The sequence below is a fragment of the Vulpes lagopus genome, chromosome 4, assembly GCF_018345385.1.
Source record: "Vulpes lagopus strain Blue_001 chromosome 4, ASM1834538v1, whole genome shotgun sequence".
Classification (NCBI taxonomy): domain Eukaryota; kingdom Metazoa; phylum Chordata; class Mammalia; order Carnivora; family Canidae; genus Vulpes; species Vulpes lagopus.
In genome coordinates, this window is record NC_054827.1 from 87738868 (window position 1) to 87765003 (window position 26136).

General features: G+C 43.4%; 2 protein-coding genes across 6 annotated transcripts in view; one reads left to right on the forward strand and one right to left on the reverse strand.

The window, feature by feature from the left end:
• Positions 1 to 1928: 1928 nt before the first annotated feature.
• Positions 1929 to 15762, reverse strand: BHMT2 (betaine--homocysteine S-methyltransferase 2). 3 transcript variants are annotated; one of them, XM_041751667.1, is made up of 8 exons: positions 15590 to 15762; positions 11626 to 11758; positions 9644 to 9735; positions 8287 to 8478; positions 6177 to 6324; positions 5553 to 5735; positions 5106 to 5334; positions 1929 to 3111 (listed from the first exon to the last, which is right to left on the reverse strand). In XM_041751667.1, the coding sequence occupies exons 1-8, from the start codon at positions 15620 to 15622 to the stop codon at positions 3030 to 3032; spliced, it is 1092 nt and encodes a 363-aa protein (XP_041607601.1). In that variant the 5' UTR covers positions 15623 to 15762; the 3' UTR covers positions 1929 to 3029. The 3 variants fall into 3 exon arrangements, with proteins under 3 accessions (XP_041607601.1, XP_041607599.1, XP_041607600.1); XM_041751665.1 differs by having other exon boundaries at positions 5262 to 5334; positions 15590 to 15746; XM_041751666.1 differs by lacking the exon at positions 15590 to 15762 and adding an exon at positions 13980 to 13998.
• Positions 15197 to 26136, forward strand: part of DMGDH (dimethylglycine dehydrogenase) — a 67480-nt gene continuing 56540 nt past the window's right edge. The window contains exons 1-4 of one of the 3 annotated variants that reach the window (XM_041751664.1): positions 15197 to 15342; positions 17109 to 17283; positions 22712 to 22810; positions 24466 to 24630. In XM_041751664.1, coding sequence (XP_041607598.1) covers positions 17224 to 17283; positions 22712 to 22810; positions 24466 to 24630 — 324 coding nt within the window. In that variant the 5' untranslated portion in view covers positions 15197 to 15342; positions 17109 to 17223. Of the gene's footprint in view, positions 15343 to 15791; positions 15925 to 17108; positions 17284 to 17341; positions 17850 to 22711; positions 22811 to 24465; positions 24631 to 26136 lie in introns of those variants that run through there. The other 2 variants (XM_041751662.1, XM_041751663.1) reach the window with 2 other exon arrangements.

The window sequence follows — 26136 nt, forward strand, 5'->3', positions numbered from 1 at the left end:
ACTTTTATATACAAAATTTTTACCAGCCACTTTACCAAATTCTTCTATTGTCTATAATAGTCTTTCAGATGATCTTCTTGAGATTTCTAGTGGTATTTTATTTTTTCATAAAAAATTTTTTTTTTAAGATTTTTATTTATTTATTCATGAGAAACACACAGAGAGAAAGAGGCACAGACAGAGGCAGAGGAAGAAGCAGGCTCCATGCAGGGAGCCTGATGTGGGACTTGATCCCGGGTCCCCAGGATCACACCCTGGGCAGAAGGTGGTGCTAAACCACTGAGCCACCTGGGATACCCCATAAAAAACAATTTAATCTTCAGTTTTCCAATATTTTTAGTTACCTAAATGTATTGTCTAGTACTGCCAAAACAAGACACATAAGAGTGGGGGACTGAGTATACTTTCATGACTTTCTTTTGGGGCATGATTATTACATCGGAGTTGGGACTGCATGGTGTGAAATACTTTTCCCATTACATTTTTATTATTATCCAAAATGTGATACAATCACCATATAAATTTTGGAGTCTTTCAATGCAGGAAATCTATCTTTTGAAAACTTCTTTGGTTACCTGTTTGTCTCTTAAAATGCTATCAACTTCCCTCTCATCAACATCCTGTTCCACATGTTGCACTTACTAATGAAGCCTGTGTGTTTCACAAATATAGGAAGACTTTTGTGTTATTAATAATGCTGAGAACACAAGTCATCAGAGCAAGGCAGTACACAGTGATATTATGAAATACACTTCCTGAACACAATTTTCAGGAGCTGCACATGCTTTCATCAAGTGGGTGTAACCTATGTTATTGCTCAGGCCAATCATGATGCCACATCAGATCTTCTTCAAATTCATTTTTCCTTATTACTTTCCCTATTCACATCTTTAAATCCATGTCACTCCTGTGACTAGGAAATTCTGAAGAATATATATATATGTATGTATTTTGATACATAAATTACAGTTATTAATCTGAAAAGCAGATGAATGACTTCACTCTCTCAAAGAGTCTAAATGAACTGCTCTTAGCAGATATGGTCCTCAGGTGACTTTCATTTTTTATGGACTGAGGGACCTAGGTGAGCACTTCCATATATAACTCATGTTTACTTGCTATATCACTTCTAGATTCTATGATGTGAAATAAGATGAAGGTTTTAGTTTGTACTGGTATAGACCCAAAGCTAGCTCCCCTTCTTGGATGTAGCCTCTTAGTTCTTGCTCTGCTCCCAATGCCATGCACTGCCCTTTTCACATAAAAGTCATCTATCAAGCATGCTGTTGTGCAAGAAACCACTCCTGGAGTGCAGGGTTCTGGGCTAGGTACTAAACTTAAGCTGGAGTTGGCCAGAGGAGAGTCACCACAAGGATAAGGGGATTGGGAACCAAGTCACTTAATTATATTACACTACATAATGTTCAGTGAAGGCCTACTATATGCCAGACACTCTTCCTAAGTATCTTTTTATTACACCTAATCCTCATAATAATCCAATGAGGATGGTTCTATTGTTATTGTCATTTAACAGATGAGGAAATTAAGATTGAAAAGTTAATTGTCCAGTATGATGGTGCTAGTATGGTAAGGCACATCTTAAAAGTCTATGCCTTTGATTGGGGGAAATGAGGAAGAGTCAGTATAGGGAAGCATGATACCTACCTTTAAATTTTTGAAGAGCTATCATATGGAAGAAACCATAAACTTTTTCTATGGATGCCCAAGACTAATATGTAGACAAACAGGCAAACTCTCATTCTTTAATCCCCAGAAGGGACAAATGAGTGTGGATGGATGGATGGATGGATGGATGGATAGAGTGTGAGAATGAGAGAGAAGCAAGAGCCTGGAACCTAATAAATAGTAAATGTTTGTTATTATTTTCCCAAGAATGTTCATGATATTTTAAATATCCAAACACTATAACAGGTAAATCATTTTTAATTTTACCAATTGTCACAAATTGATACATTGTTTTGAAAAAAAAGAGAGATTACTGGCATATGGCAAATAGCACAAACAGTAAGTCAAGAACATATTAGATCAAGATAGATTAGAACTCTGGCTTTTAAAAAGATCTTCTACAACTTGATCTATTTTTATTTAACAATCAAAAATAAGTGTTTCATTGAGCATCTATTACCAGGCCCAGCACAGTGCTAAATACTTTGAGGAAAAATATGAGAACATCATATTGTCCTTGTCCTTAAGTAGTTTACAATCTAGTTGTTTGTGACTTTTTAACATTTATTTTTTATTGGGGGTGAAGGGACAAAGGGAGAGGGAGAGAGAAAATGCCAAGCAGGCTCCATCTAGCGTGGACACAGGGCTCGATCTCACAACTCTGAGATCAGGACCTGAGTGGAAATCAAGATGTTTAACAGACTGAGCCACCCATGTGCTCCTTATAAGACACATTTAAAAAATTCTAGGACCTAACCTTTTTTTTTTAAAGACCTAACACCTTTAGGTAAAATCATCTTTGAAAGTAATCACTTTGGAAAGTTATAAACTTATTTCAATAACCCTGCTATTGCTCAAAAACATTTTTTGCATCTCTTCCTTTGGGATTGCCCTTGGAGTCATTATACAAATCACATAAGAAAAGCAGACTCATTGCTCTTCCTTCTTCTGCAAGCACCTAGTTTAGTTGCCTGAATTAATCATTAGATTTGGTGTTCAGCAACTTGTGGTTATTTTAAAATCTCAGATTCACCTCACCCTAAAAGACAAGTTTTGCTATTCTCAATGACCTTCAAAAGAATGTACCACAGCATTACTGGACAGTAAGCAGCTGGAGGACCAGGGGCCTTTCTCCTTATCTTTGCAGGATCCAGCTGGGTGCTCGTCTTCCACAAGAGTGCAAGGTGCTGGCTTGAACTGAAGGGCCAGCAGCACCTTAGCTGTTCAGTTAGAGATAGCAGGGTGGGCTGAGGGGAAAGGCGAGGAAGAGTTCCAGACGGGGCTGGGGCTCAAGGGGGGATTTCTTTCTGTTCTGTTCTTTCGGTGTTTTCTTTCACTACTCCTTAGGCATCCAGCTGTGATAGTGAAGGACAAAAAGGTCTGCCGGAAGCTGGTAGCAGATTTTCCCAATACTCCCTTCTGGCCCTGGGTTTAAAAAAAAATAATTAGTTTCAAAATGCATACCTATTTTATAAATCCAATATGTTTTATATATATTTGTATGTATGTGCGTGTGTATACATATTTGCCAAATACACAGAAGTGTGGTGGACAATCAGGCTAAAGTAGAACTTCAGTTTCCACATACAGACTGAAAAACTATGTCCGTTAATGCCTTTCTCACATTTCCGTCAAAAACAAGCACTGGGTGTCATCCCACCTTTCAGATAAAAACCATGTGTTTGAAATCTGGAGGTATTTAGAATTACCAGGAAGGACAGTTAGACCTCCCAAATAGGAGATATTTGGAGTGACCTGCTGAAAAAGACAGGATCCGAAAGGGAAGTAGCAGGCAGAGGAGACTGTGATGCCTATGGCATGAGAAGCACAGACAAAAAGTTCCTAGTGGCAGCCTGGAGGGAACCATGGCAGCACCCGTGACGATGTACCAGGCCCAGAAGATGCGCTCTTCCTACTAGGCTGCCAGCCAAGGACAGACAGGTTACTCCCCTTTCCATCCTCTCTTCTCTCCCTTTGAATTTGAAGAGATCAGAAATGCTGGTTAGCAAGATGGGAGGGGAGGGTTGCAAGCATAAGACCGAGAAATAGAAGGATCAGCCTGGGCTTCCCTAGTTTCCTGCCTATTAAAGACAATTGCTGGAAAACCAGAGAAAAATGTAAGATTCATGGGTTCCAGTTTTGATTTTACATGGAACTGAACGTTTCCTTTTTCTTTTTTTTTTCTTTAAGCAGGCTCCATGCCCAGTGTGGAGCCCAATGTAGGACTTGAACTCACAATCCTGAGATTAAGACCTGAGCTAAGACCAAAAGTCAGATGCCTAACTGACTGAGCCACCCAGGTACCCCTGGAACTGAACACGATTAATTACTGAATTAAAATTGTGTTTGCTAAGTAAGGTGGTCATGGAGCTTTCTATGGCCTAAGACTATCCAACAAAGTCCTGAGGCATGTAATATTTTCAAATACAGAGAGAGGAAACACTGTGCCCAATGAGCAGGCTTAAAGAAACAGAGGGAGACAAAAATAAAGTTGTATTCTGACGACTATATTTCATGAATCCTGTTTGTTTAATATGACAAATTTATTTCATGAATCCTGTTTAATATGTTTGTAAATGTTATTTATTAGCTTTACATTTTTATAATAAATTTACAGACTAAGCTTGAAAGACTTAGTTATAATTACAGAGCAGAACACAATGGTTATACACCTTGATGATGAAAAAGTAATGGTCTAAGTTAAGAAGCCAAGAGGTATGTGAGGGAGGAAGAGAAGAGGGGAGCAAAAAGTTCGTTATTATTTTACAGAATGGAAGTAAGAGATAATATATGTTGGCAAATTGAATATAAGTTAAAAAAAGAAAAAATAAAAAAAATAAGAGATACTGCTTTACATCAATGAATGGTTAAATGGAAAATTCAAACTTGAAAGATAATCAACAGAAGAAATAAAAATGTAATAAATCAAAATTGGGAAAAATGGAGCTGGGAGAGAAGGGAAATATTACATGGTTTAAATGCCTCTGCTTTTGTAAAGGGTTACCAGTAATTACAGCTTAAAATTGATAAACCAGAAATGAGGTATAAGAAGAACACAAATGGCCAACCGGTCATTACTTTTGGGAATGGGACTGGTGTCAGGAGGGGGGAAACTTAAAGTTTTAATTTTATATACTCGAAGGATGCCTGGGTGGCTCAGTGGTTGAGCATCTGCCTTCGGCTCAGGTGTCATCCCAGGGTCCTGGGATCAAGTCCTGCATCGGGCTCCCTGCATGGAGCCTGCTTCTCCCTCTGCCTCTGTCTCTGTGTCTCTCATGAATAAATGAATAAAATCTTTTAAAATAATAATAATTTTATATACTCGGATACTTTTTGAATTTTTATTGCATGCATAGTATTTCTGACAATAAATAAAATGAGATTAGACAAAAATAGTATGTTAATAAAAAAATTCCTACCTGGCTCTAATCCAGGGTTTGGTGTGCATATTAAGGCCCCTTCCCCAGCTGCCGTGTTTTTCTGAAGCTGGAGGCAAAAATCCCCTTTCTGGGGCCAGCTCCTCAGCAATAGCCCTGATGTGATAGGGCTCAAATCCACAGCACCCGCCAATGTACCTGACCCCCAGGTTGTAGGCCTCTCTGGCGTATTTTTGAATATCCCATCTGGTTGCAACTCGGGGTTCTAGTCCTGCAACACAATAATCACAGCGTTTCTATTACTGTCCCTACATTCAAATCATAGGTGGGCAAATGATGAACTTTAGGTGACGCTCATTTCTCATTAGCATTGAATGTTTTTTGTCTTACATAGTCTCTTTCTGTAAGACGGGATCATAACCATTCATGATAGCCATTTCCATGTTGTCACCACAAGAAAACACAACCTCTAATACGCCCTAAGCTTACCAAAGGGATATTCTGGGAGATCCACAAACCCGCCTTTGCCACAGTCAGGGGTATGGAACCCCAGGGACTGCACCAGCAGGTGTGCCTGCAACCCTGCAGCCTGTAGGCCCTCCTTCATGAGCTTCATTGTCTTCAAGCTGGTGCTCGGCCCAAATCGGCAGTTCACACCCACGATTGCAGCTCCTGTGCAAAGAAATACAGAACTTTTATATTTTACTTATTTTATTTTTAAATTTTTTAAAAAGTTAACTTTTTTTTTTTAAGATTTTATTTATCCATGAGACACGCAGAGAGAGGCAGAGACACAGGCAGAGGGAGAAGCAGGCTCCCTATGTGGAGCCAGATGTGGGACTCGATTCCAGGACCCCAGGATTGCACCCTGAGCCAAAGGTAGAAGTTCAATCACTGAGCCACCCAGGCAACCTTTATTTTATTTTTTAATAGTTGGAAATTGCCTTAGAGATTAGGATTAGTCAATCCTTCTCCACCTCCCAAGTTTTACAAATAGGGAAACCAATTCCAGTTCTTCTTTTATTTCTGAACTGCTCTTGCAAGATTAAGGAACCTTTGTTAAATTTCATAAATGACAGCTGAACCGCTTATCCCATAATGGGTCCAAATTACCTGCCTTCACCAGCTTAACGGCACATTCTCCAGGTGTCACACCACACATGTCTCCGTCTGGGCCTATGCACATGGTAACTGCCACAGGCTTACCCGATTCTTTTAAGACTTCCACAGCCCATACAGCTTCTTCTGCATGCTCAAAATACTAAGAGAAATCTCACTTTTTCTATTGGTCCAAACATAAAGCAGATTTTGAAAGGTGGAATGCAAATGTTGCAAAACAGTTATAAAAATGACCAAGTATATGTAGTAAAACTTGCTGAGGAATAGGTCTTTAGCAGACTAAAGAATACTTTTCTGAGTAAACATTTCAATTCCTTTAAGAATAATATATAGATTTTCATTCAGAGATCATCAATTCAGCAAGATGATGAGTGTTACAAAAAAAACAAAAACAAAAACGAAACCCACAAAGGCTTTTAACATAATTGAGTATTTAAAAATCATCATGATTTTGAAGGAATGAAAGTTGTAATAATAAATTTTATTTTGTTTTATTTTAAAGATTTATTTATTTATTTGAGAAAGAGTATGTGAGTGGGGAGAGGGGGAGCGGGAGAGAGAGAATCCCAAGCAGACTCCACACTGAGCACAGAGCCTGACTCAGGGCTCGACCCCATGATCCATGAGATCATGACCTGAGCCGAAACCAAGAGTCCCATGCTTAACCAACTGAGCCACTGAGGCACGCATGCTAACAGATTTTAGACCCTTCTTTTATGGAACTGGGGTAATCTCTGAGACCCCATGATCCATGAGATCATGACTTGAGCCGAAACCAAGAGTCCCATGCTTAACCAACTGAGCCACTGAGGCACCCATGCTAACAGATTTTAGACCCTTCTTTTATGGAACTGGGTGTAATCTCTGAAAAATAAGGACTAGTTTATTATGTTTTATACTTCAAAGTGCTTTTTATTTACTTCTCATTAGATGTTCATAAGCGCTCCATGCAGTAGGGAGAAATATGATGATTTCCCCCAATGAGACCACTAGGCTCAGAGCAAGGAGGAATAGCTACTGAGTTTTCTTTGTTGTGGGTGGACATGACACCCTGTTTGGTAAACCCAGGTCATTTGCAGGAGTCTTCCCAGGAACCCCCTTAAGGGCCACAATTGAAAAGCTGACCTTAAGTAAGTAAGCGAGGAAAGGCCAGCTAAAGTCTCCCTGTGTTCTTCCTCCTTGGCTTAGATTCCGTAGGAATGGCAGAGAGGGTCCACAGAGAGGTTCTTAAAAAAAACAAACTTGTGTTCCCACCCATCCGGAGAAAACACTGGGTGGAGTTTGTGCCCATCCCTGCAGATGATTGTTGCCAGGTGTGTCTTACAGGCTTTGGTGTTCTTGAGCCTCGGGAAGGTTGACAAAGCAAACTTTTTGGTGGATTCAGAGAGTGCCAGGGGAACAGCAGCTGGAAGGTGGCTGTCCTTGCTAGGGGCAGAGACTTGGCCTGAGAGCTTGACTCCAGGTGGTAGCAAAGGTGGAACATAGGGGATGAGGGCTTTTTAATTTTTGGAATTGGAAGGAAGAGAATGTTCTGGGCCTTCATGTCCAGTCAACGACCAATTCTTATTGATTCTTTTTTCAAAATGTCACTCACATTCTATAGCTTGAGTGGAAGCAGGGGGATGGGAGTGAGCAAAGAATGGACAGAGGAAGGCAAGGAAACTACTTGGCACCGAGTGTTATTAGTGGGGCCTACACGAGTCCGAGCAGCCACCTGGCTCCTAAGCTTTGCTCTCTCGCAGCCTCTGGCCCTTGCCCAGCGACTTCCTGCCCTGCCCCTCCACAGGAGAGGTTCCTCCAGGAAGCACTGTCCCCTTTCCACCCAACATTGCAGGGCTCCCTGCTGAGTCAGCTGCTACAACCACCCAGAAGAAAACCAAGGCCATGGTCAGGCCTGTCCTGGGTCTGCCCTTTGGCTTCACTAGAACCTAGGTACAAGTGAGAGGATGTTTGCCTTGACTGCAGTGTGTGTACACAAACCTTTGACCCTGTACCCTGAGGAAATGAGGGCACAAGGCAACCCAATGCCCCTGTGAAAGCTGAAGACCATGCAGTGGGATTTGTCAGAAGGGAGCAAATCCTTTCCCTAAGATCCTAGGCTTACCTCTGCAATCAAGAAGTCCACATTTTTCCTTATGAAAACCTCTAGCTGGAGTTGAAAGAGTTTTTTAACTCTAGCTTCATCCTTGTGGTGTCTGTACACTGATGTCTGGGAGATCCCTCCTGCCACCAAAGCATCACCTTTGCCAGCCACCTCCCTGGCAAGGTCACAGGCAGCAGCGTTCACATCTTCCCACTGAGGTTAGAGAGCAGGGGTTCAGATGGCGAGCCCGGCATTGTAGAGGTAAAATGTAATAGATACCAAAGGGGGCAATAAGCAAGTAGGATGAGTTCAAGTCATGGTTTAAACTACAATTTGAGGAGGGATAGGGGAACCGGGTGACGGGCATTCAGGAGGGCACAGGATGCAATGAGCACTGCATGTTATATGCAACTGATGAATCATGAAATTTTACCTCTGAAACTAATAATATACTGTATCTTAATTGATTGAATCTAAATAAAGATGAAATTTTAAAAATCTGAGAGGACCAAAAGAGTTGGGTACTTTCTCCTCTACTACCAGTGAGCTTCTAATTCCATTACTGTACTCACCACACGGGATTTTTGTAAATGTTTGTTTGTTTGCCTCCCTCACTTGACCATGAGCCTCTTCAGAATAGGGTCTTTGGCTTTCTTTAATCTTTGTTTTGAGCATAGATTGGACTATTACTGGTACTCAAAAAATGTTGGTTGGTGGCATGCATAAATGCGCATGAATGTTTACAACTTCTAACACTTTACCCGTACAGACTATCTCACAGTCCTTCCACATTCTTCCCCTTATCTACTTTTCTCAACAAGCCTATGCATTTAAGCATAAATTATCTGCATTTTGCTGAGAGAAACCCAGTGCTCCACGCAGTCAAGTGTCTTGCACAAAATCACACATCCCACAGGTGGCATCAAACCTAATTCTTTTCATTCCTAGGCCAGTGCTGTGTTCCCAAGGACCACCCTGTCTCCAGATGGGAAAGTCAGAAGAGAAGAAGGTAGAAGAAGGTGAAATAAGGCGAAATAAGGGGCATCTAGAAAGTGTTCTTTCTCTATAAAAAAGTAGCACAGAAGGATGACCATGTCCTTCCAATGGCCTATTCCTTCCTAATCCTATCTCCCCACCTCCCCGACCCCAGCTGAAGAGCAGAAAAAAGCTCATTTACATGGTACATATTCATTTACATAATAATTAATTTCCTAATAGACATCTTATGTGGAGTTTTTAATAAACTATAGGAACACATCAGGTCAGTTTCATAGCCTGCAGTCAAGAGGTTAGTTTTATCATAAATCCCTAACACTCACCCCACCCTAAGATCCTCCCTCCCTGCCTCCACCTCCACCCCAACCAAAATTACAGTTACCTTGCTTCCCATATTGTCCTCACTGGCGGAAAAGGTGAAAGTCTGCATGACATTTGATCCTGCTCTCAAAAATTCCATGTGAAGTTGACGAACTACAAAGTAATTTTAAAAATTAATATTAAAAAGATAAAAATTATAAGAGCTCTCATTTGTAGCAAAACAACTCTTTCAAGCACTAGTCCTTGTAAAAAAAATCGCAGATTAAGGTCAGTAGAGCTCAAGGACAGGACATGGGAGAGTCAGTACTAAATTGAGGCTGTTTGGAGTGGCCTCATATTGTCCTGTCAATGGGCCTCAATGGTCTTGTCAGTCATCGGCAGACATTAAGGCCTGGTTGGCCAATTGCTCCTTGGTCTTTTGGTATAGAGAGGGTTTATTCGTTTGTCTGTGTTGTGGAAGACTTAGTTGCTCCACTTACAGTCAAGAAATCCTTACACGAGGAAATTCTCATAGTGGACCAGGTAGGTGTGTGTGAGTGGTGCCCCCACCAAATTCATTCCACAGAAGGCAGCTCATGAGACACAGCCAGGGAGCTTCCTTTGGCCTATCAGGACACCCTTCCCTTCTCTCTCTTCATCTCTCCCCAACCCCAATCCTCATCCTTGCTATTTCAACACTTTCTTTCTGGCTTAGCAAAAAGATCTTCTAAAATTAAGAATAAGTTGGGACACCTGGGTAGCTCAGCGGTTGAGCGTCTGCCTTCGGCTCAGGGCATGATCCTGGGATCCGGGATAGAGTCCCACATCGGGCTCCTTGCATGGAGCCTGCTTCTCCCTCTGCCTGTGTCTCTCTCTCTCACTGTCTCTCATGAATAAATAAATAAAATCTTTAAAAAAAATTAAGAATAAGTTCTCCATGGGCCAGATGAAAACTTTGAGCTAAGTGCCAGAGAAACAAAACTTGGTCTTACCATATAACTCTGTGTGTCCAGTGAAACAATAAAACTGGCCAGTGGGTACAGTATGATGTGTTGGGCTTTTCGTGCAGGTTAACTCACAAGTTCTAACAACTAGCCCATGTCATCCTGTCCTGTGACATGAGTCAAGAACCTGATCCTGGGTGGCTCAGTCGGTTGAGTGACTGGCTCTTGGTTTTGGCTCAGGACATTATCTCAGGGTCATAATATTGGGCCCTGCATTGGGGTACTTGTCCTTCTCTATCTACTCCTGCCCCACTCACACACTCATTCTCAAAAATAAATAAATCTTAAAAAAAAAAAAGACACTGATCCTTGGGAAAGTCAAATGACTTGTTGGTCGGTGGAAGAATCAAGACAGCATCCCAGGTTTCTTGGACACATGGTGCATAGATGAATACAATCAGAGCAAACCAAAATCCCATTCCTGGCTTCTATTCATTTCATTTGTTTGCTTTATTTTCCACTTTAATTTAGGAGATTGCCCTCAAAAAAAAAAAAGAGTAAAAACAGAGTTAAAGTTCCAGTTTGATGTTCCTTGCCAATCCCATCATAGTTGCTACCTCCAACTTTTATTGTTTTTTTTCTAGCTCGGGGATGAGGCAAAACTGCGTTGATTTCTTCACACCCCTCTCCCCCAACAAAGCCCAAATGTCTACTGTCTAAGCTCTGTTAATTTGGTGGTTACTATTAATCATCTTTACGAAACACATGGATACAGTATAATATGTAAATTAGTCAGGAAGATTAATGTGAAGCAATAACAGTTTTACTATGTTAAGGAAACTCTTGAATATCCACAGGGTGAATATTCATGGAACAAATATTAAGTTGCACATTTTAGCACTCCCTGTATATGAAGTGTGGAGGTGGGTGGCTGGGTACGGAGAGGCCATTTTCCTACATATGTTTCAGGCCATGCACTGTCACTGTCTCTACATCTTGGTGACTCTGGCAAGTGAAACAGTCCTTGGACAACACTCAAAATTATTTCTTAATCTTCCTTCAGTCAAATTTAAGCAAATTGTCACCCAGATAAACACTCTTGGGAGACGCCGGCACTGACCTGCATCGGGATGGTCTACTATGGCCTCTGGAGTCCAGAGCCCAGCCTTCACGTAGCCCCTCTTCTCCAGAGTTATGAGAAAGCTGCCATCTCCAACCACAACCTCTCCACTATCCAGACGTTCCAAAATACCCTGAAGAAGAGAAAGAAAAAAATCACTTAAGATACCTCTTTTTTTCCTAAAAGCAGTCTCCAATTTTAGGAAAGGTGGTACCATGTTCTTATTGCTCCAGTTCTGTTAAAATCCTCAGTCTAATATTTCAGAAAGATTGAAAAGTTTTATATTTCTTGGACCTTCCAGTTATTTTTGTGCATAGTGCTGTGAGTATTTTTTCCTCAAATAACATTTAATCTGAGTCAAATTATAGTGAAAGTGCTAATTCCATGATAGTTATTTTGGTTTTTCAACATGTCAGTGGCAGATGCTGATAGTAGCCTAATTAATATGTGTTTCCTCTCCTTTTCTTTGTTCATGTGTTTCGTTTGAGGAGACAATGTCCCCTACTTAAAAAAATATCCTTGGGCTCCCTTGAGGCTAGGAGTGGCTATACATATAACATGGTGCTGGCCAATGAGGCATAGGTGGAACTCAGTTAAAGATTTTTGGAAAAGTTTTGCTTTCCTGATATAGATGGGCACTCCCTTCCATCTAGGCATTTTTGTCCTCCTTCTATCTGTAATGTCACCATAAGTCCTGGAGGTATAGCAGTCATCTCTCAGCCATGCCATTGAAAGTCACACACTAAGGTTGGTGGAGCCAACTAACAGCTGGTATAACTTGCAGCTGGGTGTATTTATTTATTTATTTAAGATTTTATTTATTTATTTGACAGAAAGAGCACACGCACAAGCAGCAGGAGTGGCAGGCAGAAAGAGAGGGAGAAGCAGGCTCCCCAAGGAGCAGGGAGCCCAATGCAGGGCTCCGCCTCAGGGCCCTGGGATCATGACTTGAGCCAAAGGCAGAAGCTTAACCAACTGAGCCACCTGGGCACCACTGGCGGGGTCTTATAATGACAACTTAGGCAGCTGCAGCAGCCATGGATTGCAAAACCTCATTTTAGGTGCAAAAAATAGCCCTTTTGTGTGTGTGTAAACCGCTACACACAATCCTAAGGGACACAAAGTTTCATAACTATGCCCTGCATTTTCCAAGCATGTTTACATACAGGTTTTCATTTGGTATTCTGGACAGCTCCGTAAGTTTGGCAGGCCAGACAGTTTTTATTCTCATTTTATAAATGAGGAAAGTGATGTTGAGAGAGGCTAAGTGATTTGTACAACACCACAGAGCTAAGTAAGTAAAAAAGCAGACTTTAGATCATCTAAATTCCTAATCTAGTCCCTTTGTAGTCCCACTTCTCTATTCGGCCCACCTATACTTGAATAAGTAAATTTAGATGTTATAGAATTGTATCTCCCCTCCCTCTCCAATCTCTCACAGGGTTATGCCAAGGATAACTACTTAACACTTCTTAGAAATGTCCTCCCTCTTCCTTTTCCTTACTGAAAAGGCTTCTGAGCCACTCCAGCCCCCTCTGTTGTATCTTCCCTGGCTGCAGAGCAAGGCCTTGTCTGACCTACTCTGGGATTACTTCCACCTCTGTGTTCTGCCTAAGGTCAAACACACTCCATTCCTGCCTCTACCTCTCTCAGGTATCTGGTTACTTCCCGGTCTCCTCCGGTTGGCTTTAAAATGCTTGAGGCTCAGGTGACAAATCTTATTTGCCTCTATCCCTACCATCTCAGCACCTAACAAAGAGCAGGCCCTTAATAAACTGTGCCAAGAGTTAGCAGACAGATAAGACTTTTGAAAATGTCACTTGTCTCATATAGCTACAAGTTTGGTCCTGAGGAGGGGAAAGAAATAGTCTTTAACAGAACATCAGTTAGGGTTTTAAGAAGATTATAGCACTTATTTCAACTGTATCTTCATGAAAACAAGTAAGGACATTTTGATCTGTTATCTAGATGTTTATCCAAAAGTATAAAATGTGCCAGTTTTCTAAACAGCCATTTGCAAACTAACTACATTATCAAGATTTGAATAAGCAGCACTGTAAATTAATCTGCAGTACATTTATATTTTCATTCCATCCTCCCTTCAGTGTGGCAGTGAATCTGCCTGGGATCTGGTCGTGAGCTCTGAGAGCCAGTTGTGCTTCCTTTTTGCAGATCTCAGTATCTAGACTTCAGGTCTGGCTTCAGGGCACCTATGTTCGCACCTGGAGCAGGTCACCTTTTCCCTCTGGCCAGAGATCTCTTCTGCCTGAAACTGCCACCAGGACTGGGCTTATGGATTAAGGAAGCTCCAGGAGGTGCCCCCTAAGGCAATTAGATGAATTCTTATAACGTACCTCTTAGCTGACAGGAGAGGTGAGAGTAGCTGTTTCCCACTAACATTTTAACTCAGAGGTACACACTGACATGGATTATCATAGGATAATCTTGGTGTTGCAAGAGCAGAGGCTGGGAAGAAATTGGACAGGGACAGCATATTTTAAAAACCTTTTTATTTATTTTTTATTTATTTATGATAGGCACACAGTGAGAGAGAGAGAGAGAGAGAGAGAGAGAGAGAGAGAGAGGCAGAGGGAGAAGCAGGCTCCATGCACCGGGAGCCCGATGTGGGATTCGATCCCAGGTCTCCAGGATCGCGCCCTGGACCAAAGGCAGGTGCCAAACCACTGCGCCACCCAGGGATCCCCTTAAAAACCTTTTTAAAAAACAAACTAAAGGTGAACACAGTATTACAGAAAGTTTACCGAAAGAAATCAGCACGTCTTTATCTTTTCATGAAGATCATTTTCTTCCATGCCCATATTTTTATAAGCAGAAAGACGTATCCAAAGATTTTTTTATGTTAAGCCCATATTCCACGTTCTATGTAATTACCATTATTATTTCCCTCCTTACGTGTATAAAGTATATAAATATTTTTACATAATCAGTGTGTGACAGGGTGTAACTCCTTTTGTAACTTTGCCAAAGCAGTTTGCTTGTTCCCATACTTGGCTTCGCCGTTGGCTGCCTAATAACGTATTAAGTGGGTGCACCTTTATTTAGGGAGCCCATCATCCGCGGCATCTTGGTCGGTCCTAAGTTTTTAGCGTAAGTAGATCAGTGGTGCACATTTGCACGTCCCTGCAGCTTCTCCCTCCGCGCTCCCTCTGAACTTCCAGGCGCACGTGGGTTGCTTTGGGGGATCCCGGAGATGTCCTGCGTTCAGCTTCATACCTTTCCTAATTTCGTCACCCTTTCTCCATCACATACCCAGGGGAGAAGGGCGGGGAGGGGGGCAAAGCTGGCAGTCGGTGGGCAGATGGGGAAAGAGGCCTAGAGAAGGAGCCAGGGAGACCTGAGTGGTGGGGGGAGGCCGAGCCCCCGCATCGACCCTGCGCCTCCTCCCCGCGGCCTCCCCTCCCCACCCCTCCTCGGCAGCCTCACGTCTGGGAGTGTCTGCACCGACACCGGTTTCAGGCCAGCCCAGCACTTGCAGGGAAGGTGGGAACCGAGCCCTGCAGCCAGTTGAGGCGAAGGCCTGACGGTGTAGGTGGGCTGAGGGTAGAAGATGTGAGCCTGGCCCCCGAATCTGAAGCTAGACCCCAAATCTCCGCTTCACCCTGGACCAGCAAGGGCGACCCTGAGCTAGTCGCCTGCCTCTCTGGGCCTCAGTTTCCTCACCTGGAGAACGGGCATCATTGTGAAAAACGGGATAATGTGCGTTGCGCCCTCCGCGCAGCGCGGGGCACCGAGCCGCGCTCTGTAACCGGCCCCCCAACCCCCCAACCCTGCGCCGAGGCCGCGGTCACCCCGGCCCCCGCGGGCGCCTAAACCGCGGCACAGGGCCCTGCGGGTGCAGGCCGCCGCCCCGGGCCCCGCCGAGGGCCGAGGTGGGACTCGAACCCTGGCACCGGAGCCCCGCGGCCGGGGAGGCTGAGTACCTCGCGGGCGCCCAGTAACTCACCTTTTTGGCCCCGGGGCCTCCGACGGGTGCCATGGCGCGGCGACCTGTGGGGCCCGGCCTGCGAGCGCGCCGGCCCCGAGCCCGCCCCGAGCCCGCCCCGAGCCCGGGGGAGCGCCCCCCTGCGGACGCCCGCCCGCCGCAGCAGGTGCACGGGGCAGGTGACCGGGGCGGCAGGTGCACGGGGCAGGTGCACGGGGCGGCAGGTGCACGGGGCAGGTGCCCGCCCGCCTCGCCATGCTCCGTCTGGGCGCGCAGCGGCTGCGGGGCCTCCGGCTGCCGAGCCTCCCCCCGCGGGGCTCCCCGGGCCGCGCGCGCTCCGCCTGGGGCCGCCGAGGGTGAGTGGGCCGGGGTGCGGGGGGCGGCGGGGCCGGGGGTCCGGAGAGGGGGCGGGGGGCGGCGGCCCGGGGGGTCCGGAGAGGGGGCGGGGGGCGGCGGGGCCGGGGGTCCGGAGAGGGGGCGGGGGGCGGCGGCCCGGGGGGTCCGGAGAGGGGGCGGGGTGCGGGGCGGCTGCGGGGCGGGGGCGCCGTGGCCTGGAGGGAGGGGCGATGGACTTGCGCGGGATCTCCGCACGCTCCCCCCACGTGCACGCAGGTCCGGGGGCGCCGGGTCGCGGGGTCCCAGCGCGAAGCCGCTCCTCGCGTCCTTCCCCGCAGTCGCCTGTTCATAGGGTCTTGTGTGTTTTGCGGAGACTGCGTGTGTGTGTGTGTGTGTGTTCCTGGGTATTCCTCTCTGCCTTCCTTACACCTTGCTTCTTACAGTGTGTCCGGGAGAAGCTCAGGATCCAGCAAGGGAGAAGGTCATGCCAATAAATATAGTAAACCCCGAGCAACACTTACAAAATTAGAGAAGAATGTTAGCGGTGAGACAGTTGAGGGAGGGAGTACATTTTGCTCCAGCTGGCTCTCTTCAGCCTGGGAAACATTGCAGGGAGGAGGTGACCCAAGGTTTATAGAGGCCAAACTTCATGATGATTGTGGCTTTTCATGGAATGAAATGATTGTCTGTGTTCTTTAGGTAGACTGGGAAAAGTTATTCTCTACATTGTTTGGAAATTTAAAAAAAGTCATGTTCAATTCTTTAGTTTTTTAACTTCTTTTTTTTAAAGATTGTATTTATTATTCATGATAGACATAGAGAGGCTGAGACACAGGCAGAGGGAGAAGCAGGCTCCATGCAGGGAGCCCGATGTGACTCAATCCTGGGTCTCCAGGATCCCACCCTGGGCGAAAGGCAGGCGCTCAACCGCTGAGCCACCCAGGGATCCCCCAATTCTTTAGTTTGATTAGTTATCTGCAATGGAGCAGAATTACATGGAAGGGGCTCAAAGGCCTCCCCTTGCCTCCTGGAACCAGGTTGCAACAGTCAGGGTTTCTATGCTCCATATGATTAAAGCAGCACTATGCCGACCTCACAGCTACTGTTAAGATATTAGAGAAACTAGGAGAAAGAAACCCATTAGTCAGAAAAGCTAGAGCTACCACAGCCAAGTAAAACTACCATTTAAAAAATTGTCTTCCAGAGAGGAAAACCCACCCGCATCTGCGGAAACCAGATGGAAAGACAGAGCAGAAACCGTGGTCATTGGAGGCGGCTGCGTTGGAGTGAGTCTGGCTTATCACCTGGCCAAAGCTGGGATGAAAGATGTGGTCCTCCTGGAAAAATCAGAGCTCACTGCTGGATCTACGTGGCACGCAGTAAGAAAAGCACCTCAAAACCATGATACACTCTGATCTGTGCACCAGTGCAGCTACATCTCCCCACTTCGAGCCCTTTCGAGGGAGTTTTCCTTTCAGTAATGTTGGAAAGTGCAATTACAGTGTAGTTGCTGTACTTCCAGGATGGGATCTACATTTGTAATGTCTCCTCTGTCTTGGACATGTGGCTTCTGGATTCAACTCCGGCTCTGCCATTTTCTGGCCATCCGGCTTGTGGCCACGCACTGAAGTCCCATTCCTGCTGTGCAGATAGGGAGTATTAACAGCACCTACCTAATAGGGTTGTGGCGAAGGTTGAGTTAATACGTGTAAAGTTATTAAACACATGATAAATGTTTAGCAAATGTCAGCTTTTGTGTGGAAGGATACTGGCCGGCTGATCTCAAACACAGTCAGAGACCTTTGCCTAAACTCTCCTCACCTAGGTTTCAAGATCCTTTGGTTTTTATTTATGATTTTAATTCTGCACTATGAGTCAACAGCGTGGCTTCCTGAGGCTGAGAACTGTGAGGGCCAAGAACATGTGCCAGGGCTTTCGGGTTGTGGTGAATAGACTCATGACCGAGTCAGCTGGCTGTATTTAATGATACGCATAATTGTTCCAGTGCTACACGATAATTGGGCTGACATGGACATCGCTCGGGTGAATGAAGTGATGACACTCCTCTCGTACCTGTATGCTGTACCAATTTTCCTGAAGTCAGCTGAGGATGAATGAGGAAGCTCTTGTGACCGTCGGTACCCATTTCTTTTGGAGAAAGAGTTGGGCAGGGTTAGCCACTATTCATCCCTTTCGGTCACTAGTTTTCCTCTGCCCAGACAAGAGGGAACCCTGCCTTTCGGGAACTTCTGAATCTAGGACTCATTCTAGATTGGGGGGTTGTCAAGCACTGAATGAAAGGGTTGCCCCACTCCTGCTGAGATTCAGAGAGAGTGCAGCCCAGATCTAAGCCCAGCTGGCCCCAGTATCCTGGGCCTCCCCCACTGGCTGGATGGAAGCTCCTAGAAAAGTCACACCAAACCAGGCTCCTCTCCCCTGTCTGCTTTCCCTTCAGTCCCCTTGTCCCTCAGTCTGAGCGGGAGGTGCGGGCCCCTGGTCTTCCCGGAGTGTAATTTCAGAGCCTTTACAGGCACACTGTCTCTTGTTTCCTCACTTGTCCTTCGGCTGGCTTCCTTCTGTCTGGAGAAGCCACCAACACTCCTGGCTCTTCTCCCCTCCCCAGACTAGGCTTCCTTTCCAGGGAGGCTTCACATCATCATGCAAAAGGAAGTCTGCATTTCTCCCGTAGCTCTCCTGTAACTTCTCCTTCAGGAACATTTACTCGCCCTTCCACGAATATTCACTGAGAGCCTATATTGGGTCAGGCTGAGAGCTGGGGACACAGCAGTTACCAAAACTCTGTGCCTGGGGATCCCCGGGTGGCTCAGCGGTTTGGCACCACCTTCAGCCCAGGGCCTGATCCTGGAGACCCCAGATTGAGTCCCATGTCGGGCTCCCTGCATGGAGCCTGCTTCTCCCTCTGCCTGTGTTTCTGCCTCTCTCTCTCTCTCTCTCTCTCTCTCATGAATAAATAAATAAAATCTTAAAAAAAAAAAAAACAAACCTCTGTGCCTGCCCTCACAGAGCTACATCTGGTGCTGCAGGCAGAGACCACACAAGCAGTGCTTGAGAGTCATCAGCGCCACAAAGAAGAGTAAAGTGGGGCAAAGGGGTGAAGAATGGTGGGGCAGAGGAAGCAGGAGGCTACTTGGGGAGGTGACACCTCAGCAGAGACCACAAAGAAGTGAGCGCGGGTGGGCTGAGGCCACCTGGGTGAAGGGGCCACAAAGGCAGCGGGAGATTTAGGGCAGTGGAGATATCCTGAGAGAGAGGCTTACACCCTTCTAAATGCTTTTGGATTGTTAAGGAGGGCATACATTTCAGCATTTTATTTACGGATTTGCTCATTTATTTTTTTTAAAGATTTTATTTATTTATTCACGAGAAAGGCAGAAACATAGGCAGGGGCAGAAGCAGGCTCCATGCAGGGAACCCGATGTGGGACTTGATCCCAGGACCCCAGGATCACACCCTGAGCCGAAGGCAGACCCTCAACCACTGAGCCACCCAGATACCCTCACTTATATTTGATTGATTTGTTGTGGCCTACATTTTAGAATAGATTACGGGATTCCCTGTGTTATTACTTCTTAGACACCCCATGAATGAAAAAAACAAAAGAGCAACATACTCTTAACCTAATTTTTTCAGGAAAAGTTGCCAGAGTTCTTAAGATGATAGCTTCTTGTTTAAATGTTAACCGTGCAAAAATAATTTTCCCTTAACTGGAGAGTTACCAGGGCGAGTGGGAAAGGCACTTTGCTTTGCGCATGAGGTATGATGCAATATGGTTTATAAAATGACATTTAGGCAGTGTGAGTTCAAGAGGGACTCTGGCATCAGGAGCCAGGTTATTTGAACCCCTGGGAATAAAGGATAAAGAAAGAGAGTGCTAGGAAGTGGACCCTAGGAACTTTTGCAAGTCAGGGAGGCCTCCCTCTGAGGAGCAACATGAAGAAACTCCACATATTAGGAGTTCTTTTTTTTTTTTTTTAATTTTTTATTTATTTATGATAGTCACAGAGAGAGAGAGAGGCAGAGACACAGGCAGAGGGAGAAGCGGGCTCCATGCACCGGGAGCCTGACATGGGATTCGATCCCCGGTCTCCAGGATCGCGCCCTGGGCCAAAGGCAGGCGCCAAACCGCTGCGCCACCCAGGGATCCTGGGAATCAAGTACTTAAGGAGGAAGGCACAGCTTGCAAAGTGAATATTAAAAATGGAGTCACAAATCCAAAAATCCTGAGGTTTTGCTTTATTTTAAGAAGACTGCTTTGTCAGCATGAGCCACTACTACCAATATAGAACATCTCATGTAGGATGGAGGGAAAGGGGAGAAGATGGAGCAAGAAGCAGCTTTGGAGCTGGGGTCCCCCAGGAGAAGCAGCCCCTGGGGTTGGGGCCAAAGTGAATATTTTGGAGAATGGAGGACTAAAGATCTACAGATGCACAATGATCCACCTCAGGTGTAGGAAGACAATATTAGAACTGTCTATTTTTATTTAAAAATGTAACAAAGAAATTAAGCTTTACTGGTCTTTATAAAGAGCCTCTGCCTTTGATGCAACCATACTGGGTATGATTCCAAGGTTGACTAAAAGAGAGGTTGGCACACCACAAAGGAGGCAGCCTCGTACTTCCTTTGGTCTTTTGTCTACCATGACATATTACAGATCACATGCTACAGGTTATCATTGCTGTAATGAATTCTATAGAATAGGACTTTAAATAATACAATTTGTGATGAAAGGAAAAGAACTTGGAAATGTTATACCACATCTCATACAAATTTTGTGAAACAAAATTTTTCTTTTACAAAAAGACAAATATCCTAAATTTAGTGACCTTTGTAGTGTTGCAAATGGCTGCCAGTCATTTCTGCGAAGCAGATCCATATAAAAAAATAACTGCAATCTATCCTTTCAAAGTAAAGATGATGTTATAAGTGAGAAATAACTGCTTTTTGCAAAACAGTCCTGTTAGGAAGAGAACATTTTAAAAAGGGATGTTTGGAAATGTTGGCATCACTATTAGATTTTCTGGCCAAAATGATATGTATCATCAAGAAAAAAACTCATATATATATATATATTAACATATATATATACACATATATATAATAAAAGCAAAAATAATTTAAAAATAATTTTTTTCTTTTTTTTTGAGATAATTTTTTTTAAGATTTTATTTATTCATGAGACACACACAGAAAGGCAGAGACATAGGCAGAAGGAGAAGCAGGCTCCATAGACTCAGCCTGATGTGAGACTGGATCCAGGAACAGGATGTCCCTAGAATTCTTTTTTTGGTTACTATGTTGCATCTGCAAGAGTTAATAAAAGATGTTTTGGCGTGGGACTATTTAGATACTTTTCGTGAGAGTAATTAGTAAGTGTTTATTCAGCAATAATTTGTGGGGTACAACCTATGTGTTCATCAGACCGGTTAAGCTTTAACAAAAGTCTGTTCACCAATTAGCCTGACTGTATTTCTCAGGAATTTTCCGATTCTTGAATTTTGGAAATCTCAGGAAAGAGAGCAAGAGGTCTGTTCCATTTAAGAGAATGGTGGGGACTGGGTCAAGGAAAATTTTGCTAGTCCATGCTCCGTCTTCTTATGGGAACACATGATTTGCTGATTTGGGTCCATGTCATATGCCACCCCCAACCCCAGAGTCTTCCTAATAGCAATTATTCATAAACTTCTCATTTAAATTGTCCCATTTATGAACCTACAAACACTCTTTCCTTTGTAACTTTTCGGGACTTAAAAGTATATGTTCATTGGCTGACTTTCACATTACTTACATGATTCAAATTGGTTCTCATAACCCTGCCATGAGTCTTATGCCCTGCTGTGCTCAAACTGGAGCTGATGTGTTCTCATCCCAGAAGAATGGCTGGTGCTTCTCAGTTTCTTGCCAGTAATGAATTATTGCTTAACAGATAAACTACTAAAACTTAGAGAATGTTTTTGGCAAGGACGTGGATGAAAAGGAACCCTTGTGCATGGTTGGAGGGCATGTAAATTAGTATAGCCACTCTAGAAAACAGTATGGAGGCTCCTCAAAAAATTAAAAATGGAAATACCATATGATCTAATAATTCCACACCTGGGTATTTATCCAAAGAAAACAACCCCACTTAGATATTATATGCACCTCTGTGTTAACTGCAGCATTATTTGCAATAGCCAAAATATGGAAGCAACCCAGGTAAATGGATACAGAAGAGTGGTACACACACACACACACACACACACACACACACACACACCATGGAATATTACTCAGCCATAAAAAAGGTCGAGATCTTGCTGTTTGTGAAAATATGAACGGACCTAGAGGGTATTATATTAAATAAAGTAGGTCTGATGGAGAAAGACAAATACCATATGATTTCACTTATATGGGAATCGAAAAAATAAAACAAATGAATAAACAAAAAGTAGAAACATGTCCATAAATACAAGAACAGACTTATGGTTGCCAGAGAGGAATGGAGTTGGGGGCAGATAGACAAAAGGGCTAAAAGAGAGTGAGAGCAACAAACTTCCAGATTATGGAATAAGAGTTCGGGATGAAAGGTCCAGCACAGGGAATCTAGTCAGTGGTATTGTAATAGTGTCATATGGTGACAGATGGTAGCTACACTTGTGGTGAGCACAGCATAATGTATAGAGTTGTTGAATCTCTATGGTGTACACCTGAGACTAATGTAACATTGTGGGTCAACCACACTCAAATAAGAAAAAGATTTAGAGAATGTTATTTATTGACTTAGTATTTTCTTTCCTTTCCCCTTTTAAGGCAGGTTTAACAACTTACTTTCATCCTGGAATAAACTTGAAGAAGATACATTATACCAGCATCAAACTTTATGAGAAATTGGAAGAGGAAACTGGACAGGTAAGTGCATTTCACTTGAAATTGCCCAATTGGTCAGTTTCTCAGAAATATGTAGGATTTCTGAGGAATTTTGACCTATCATCATTAAAGCCATGTGTAGTGACATTAATGGCATGTGAAATGTTTAACATGGTAGAGAAATCTGATGAGTATTTAAAGTAAGAACCCCTAATTCACTTTACTACGAATTTAATTTCTTGAAGTACATTTCCCATGTAATTAACCACTCTTCTTGATTTTTTTAGATAAGGAAAGTAAAAAAGCAGCTTTCAAAAATATCTTTAGTCAGTTACCATATCTAGAAACCAAGAAATCAGAGCCTTTCAGCATCTGGATTACAAAGGATCTGACCACAGTGTCTGCCAGATTGTCAGTTTCGAAAAGTACGTCACTAAAAGCCCCTCACTTTTATTTTTATCTCTTCTCATACTTATTAGTACCCTCAAAGTGGCAGGCAAAAACTATCCACAGGCTTAGCTGAAAGTTTACTTAAATTTTTCATGCTATTTTCCTTGCCTGTAACTATAAGATGGCTCCCTGCAGTTTGTAGGCCGAAGGCCAAAGGAGGAGAGTCTTCATCAGTGGGCCTGCTTTCCCACATTTTGTCTTGACGCTCCTTTGCTATGCTCATATGCTTCAGCTGTTCTTAATTACATGTATTTCTGGAATGTGCTGGGCTCTGTGCCTGAAACAACATCGTCTCGGATCCCATCTCAGTAGTTACCCTCCACCTTTCCCTGAGGTCACCCTCTTTGAGAAATTGTCCTTGACTTTCCTCATCCACCATTCAGGCCAGTTGAGGGTACACCTCTTGGTTCAAACAACATACAACCTTTTTAAAAAAGATTTATTTATTTATTTATTTGAGAGAGAGAAAGAGAGAGAAAGCACGAGCAGTGGGGAGAGAATTAACTGGGAGCCCCACAAGGGGCTCAATCCCAGGACCCTGAGATTCTGACCTGACCCAAAGGCAGATGCTTAACTGACTGAGCCACCCAGGTGCCCCAACATATAACATTCTTATCACACGAATCTCTCTCTCTCTCTCTCTCTCTCTCTTTCTTTCTCTCTCTCTCTTCCTCTCTTCTAGTAGTTGCTTTACTGGTTGGTCTTCCTAGGGACTATGAGAAACTTAAGGGCAAGAGATCTTTTATTTCTGTGACCCAGGGCTTAGCTGAGTGCTTGGCCAATGGAAGGACTTCAATAAATGCCAAATAAAGGTTTATTATCATTTACACTTAAGCTCATCACTACAACATTCTGATGCTTTATATTCTTTCCTCGAATTCTGTGTCTTCCTCTCTTTCACATAGTTTTCTTTTACTCTTATATTAACACTATCCCATTTTATTGTAATTATGCTCTCAGCTGTCTGCCTTCACCTGTTGACACTATAGGCTCCACACAGGCAGGGGCTTTGCTTCTCATTCATAGCAGTATCTCTGGGGCTTACCCTAGTGTTTGACTAGAGGTGGCAGTGAGTAAGTATTTGCTGAGTGAATGTCTTTTTGTAAGATGCAAATATTTTATATAGTTATCTTTTACACTGCATAGTAAATCTCTTTTCTGTATGCTCGCATTTTCACTGTGCTGAAGAATCATGTTTGAACACCAAATGATTTATTTATGTGTTTTTATTGGCATTATTCTCACAGGTGGTGGGATTCCATCAGCCAGGTAGTATCAGAATTGCTACAACTCCTGTAAGGGTTGATGAATTTAAATATCAGATGACTCGGACTGGCTGGCATGCAACAGAACAGTATATTATTGGGCCTGAAAAAATTCAAGAGATGTTCCCTTTACTCAACATGGATAAGGTATTTATCTTAAGGGTATTTTCACCATTTGTTGACTTGAATTAGGATTAGAAAAAGTTACTTTAAGAAGTTTATTAATGATAGAAAAACTTTGTGCACACATTTCCAATGGCAAAATCAGATTATTAATGCTGGAATCTAGGTGTGTAACAAGGTGGGCCATTATGTGTGCTAAATGAAATATAAAAGCATAGTGAAAAAATTTTACTGGTTTTCCACTTGTGACAATTGAGAAGGGATTTTCCCTCACATCCAGGGGTTTCCATACATAAACTTCCGCTTGAGAAATGCAGAGAAAATAATTACATGGTATGATAAATATGTATATAGAAGGGCTGTCTAAAACTTTTTACCAAATCAAATTTAGAAGTACCATGCTGTGTTGCTCCACAAGTATTGTCTAGCTCATAACTGTATTTCCAACATGCTCTATACCAGGTATTGATCTAGTTTTAACCAAATTTGGCTTAGAAAATCCACTTGGGAATTTAGTGTCCCTTTTTTTTGGCTGGGCAATAATCTCATTTGAATAATAAGAATGACTAACCACAATATAGCACAGATTTACATACCAGATACTATGCTGGGCCCTTTATATACATAATTTTTATTTAATCTTCACAATAATATCATATACTATATATTATTACTAAACAGGAAATTGCAGTTTAGATGGATTACATAATGGTCTCAAGCTCATCTAGCTGGAAAGAGATGAAGCCAGGCTCTCTGACCCCTTTGTGCACACTACTTAAGTACACCACCAGAAGGGGCTGGTGAGGAACGTGGGGGCTTCCGTTTCTCCCTAGGAACTACTGCAGTACCTGAAATGCCACAGCACCTTGTATCATTGATCTGAGTGCTGGGGTTGTTTGCTGTCATGAGTCTTTACTGCTGCTGGCATTCTCCTGTCCCTAGTTCTGTGTGATGACTGTGTGGTGGCAGACTGGTGTTGCATTGTCTGCACTGAAATTCCATCACTGTAAGATTATGCTTATATCTGTTTGTATGTCACTCTTGGAATGCTTTGCTGGAAGTCCTTACCATCACAAAGTTTTCTCAAAGGCAATGGAAGTATGTGGGAAGAATATTCTCTGGATCTGGGGCAGGGTGCCAAAGCAAATAGACACAGGATTACTGTAATGAGGACATATCTATTATAAAACACCAATGTGACATTTGGAAGTCTACAGTAATATGAATTCCATTAAAATCAAAACAAGTCTCTTGTGCTAAAACTATAACAAGAGATTGAATTAGTAATCAAAATATGCCCACAAAGAAGACTGGGCTCAGATGGCTTCACTGGTAAATCCTACCAGACATTTAAAGAAGAATTAATACTAATCCTTCACAAATTTTTCCAAAAATAGAAGAGAACACTTCCCAACTCATTCTGTGAGGTCAGTATTGCCCTGATAGCAAAATCAGACAAAGCCATCACAATAAAAGAAAGACAGGTATCCCTTGTGAATATTGGTGCAAAAATCCTTAACTAGCAAGCTG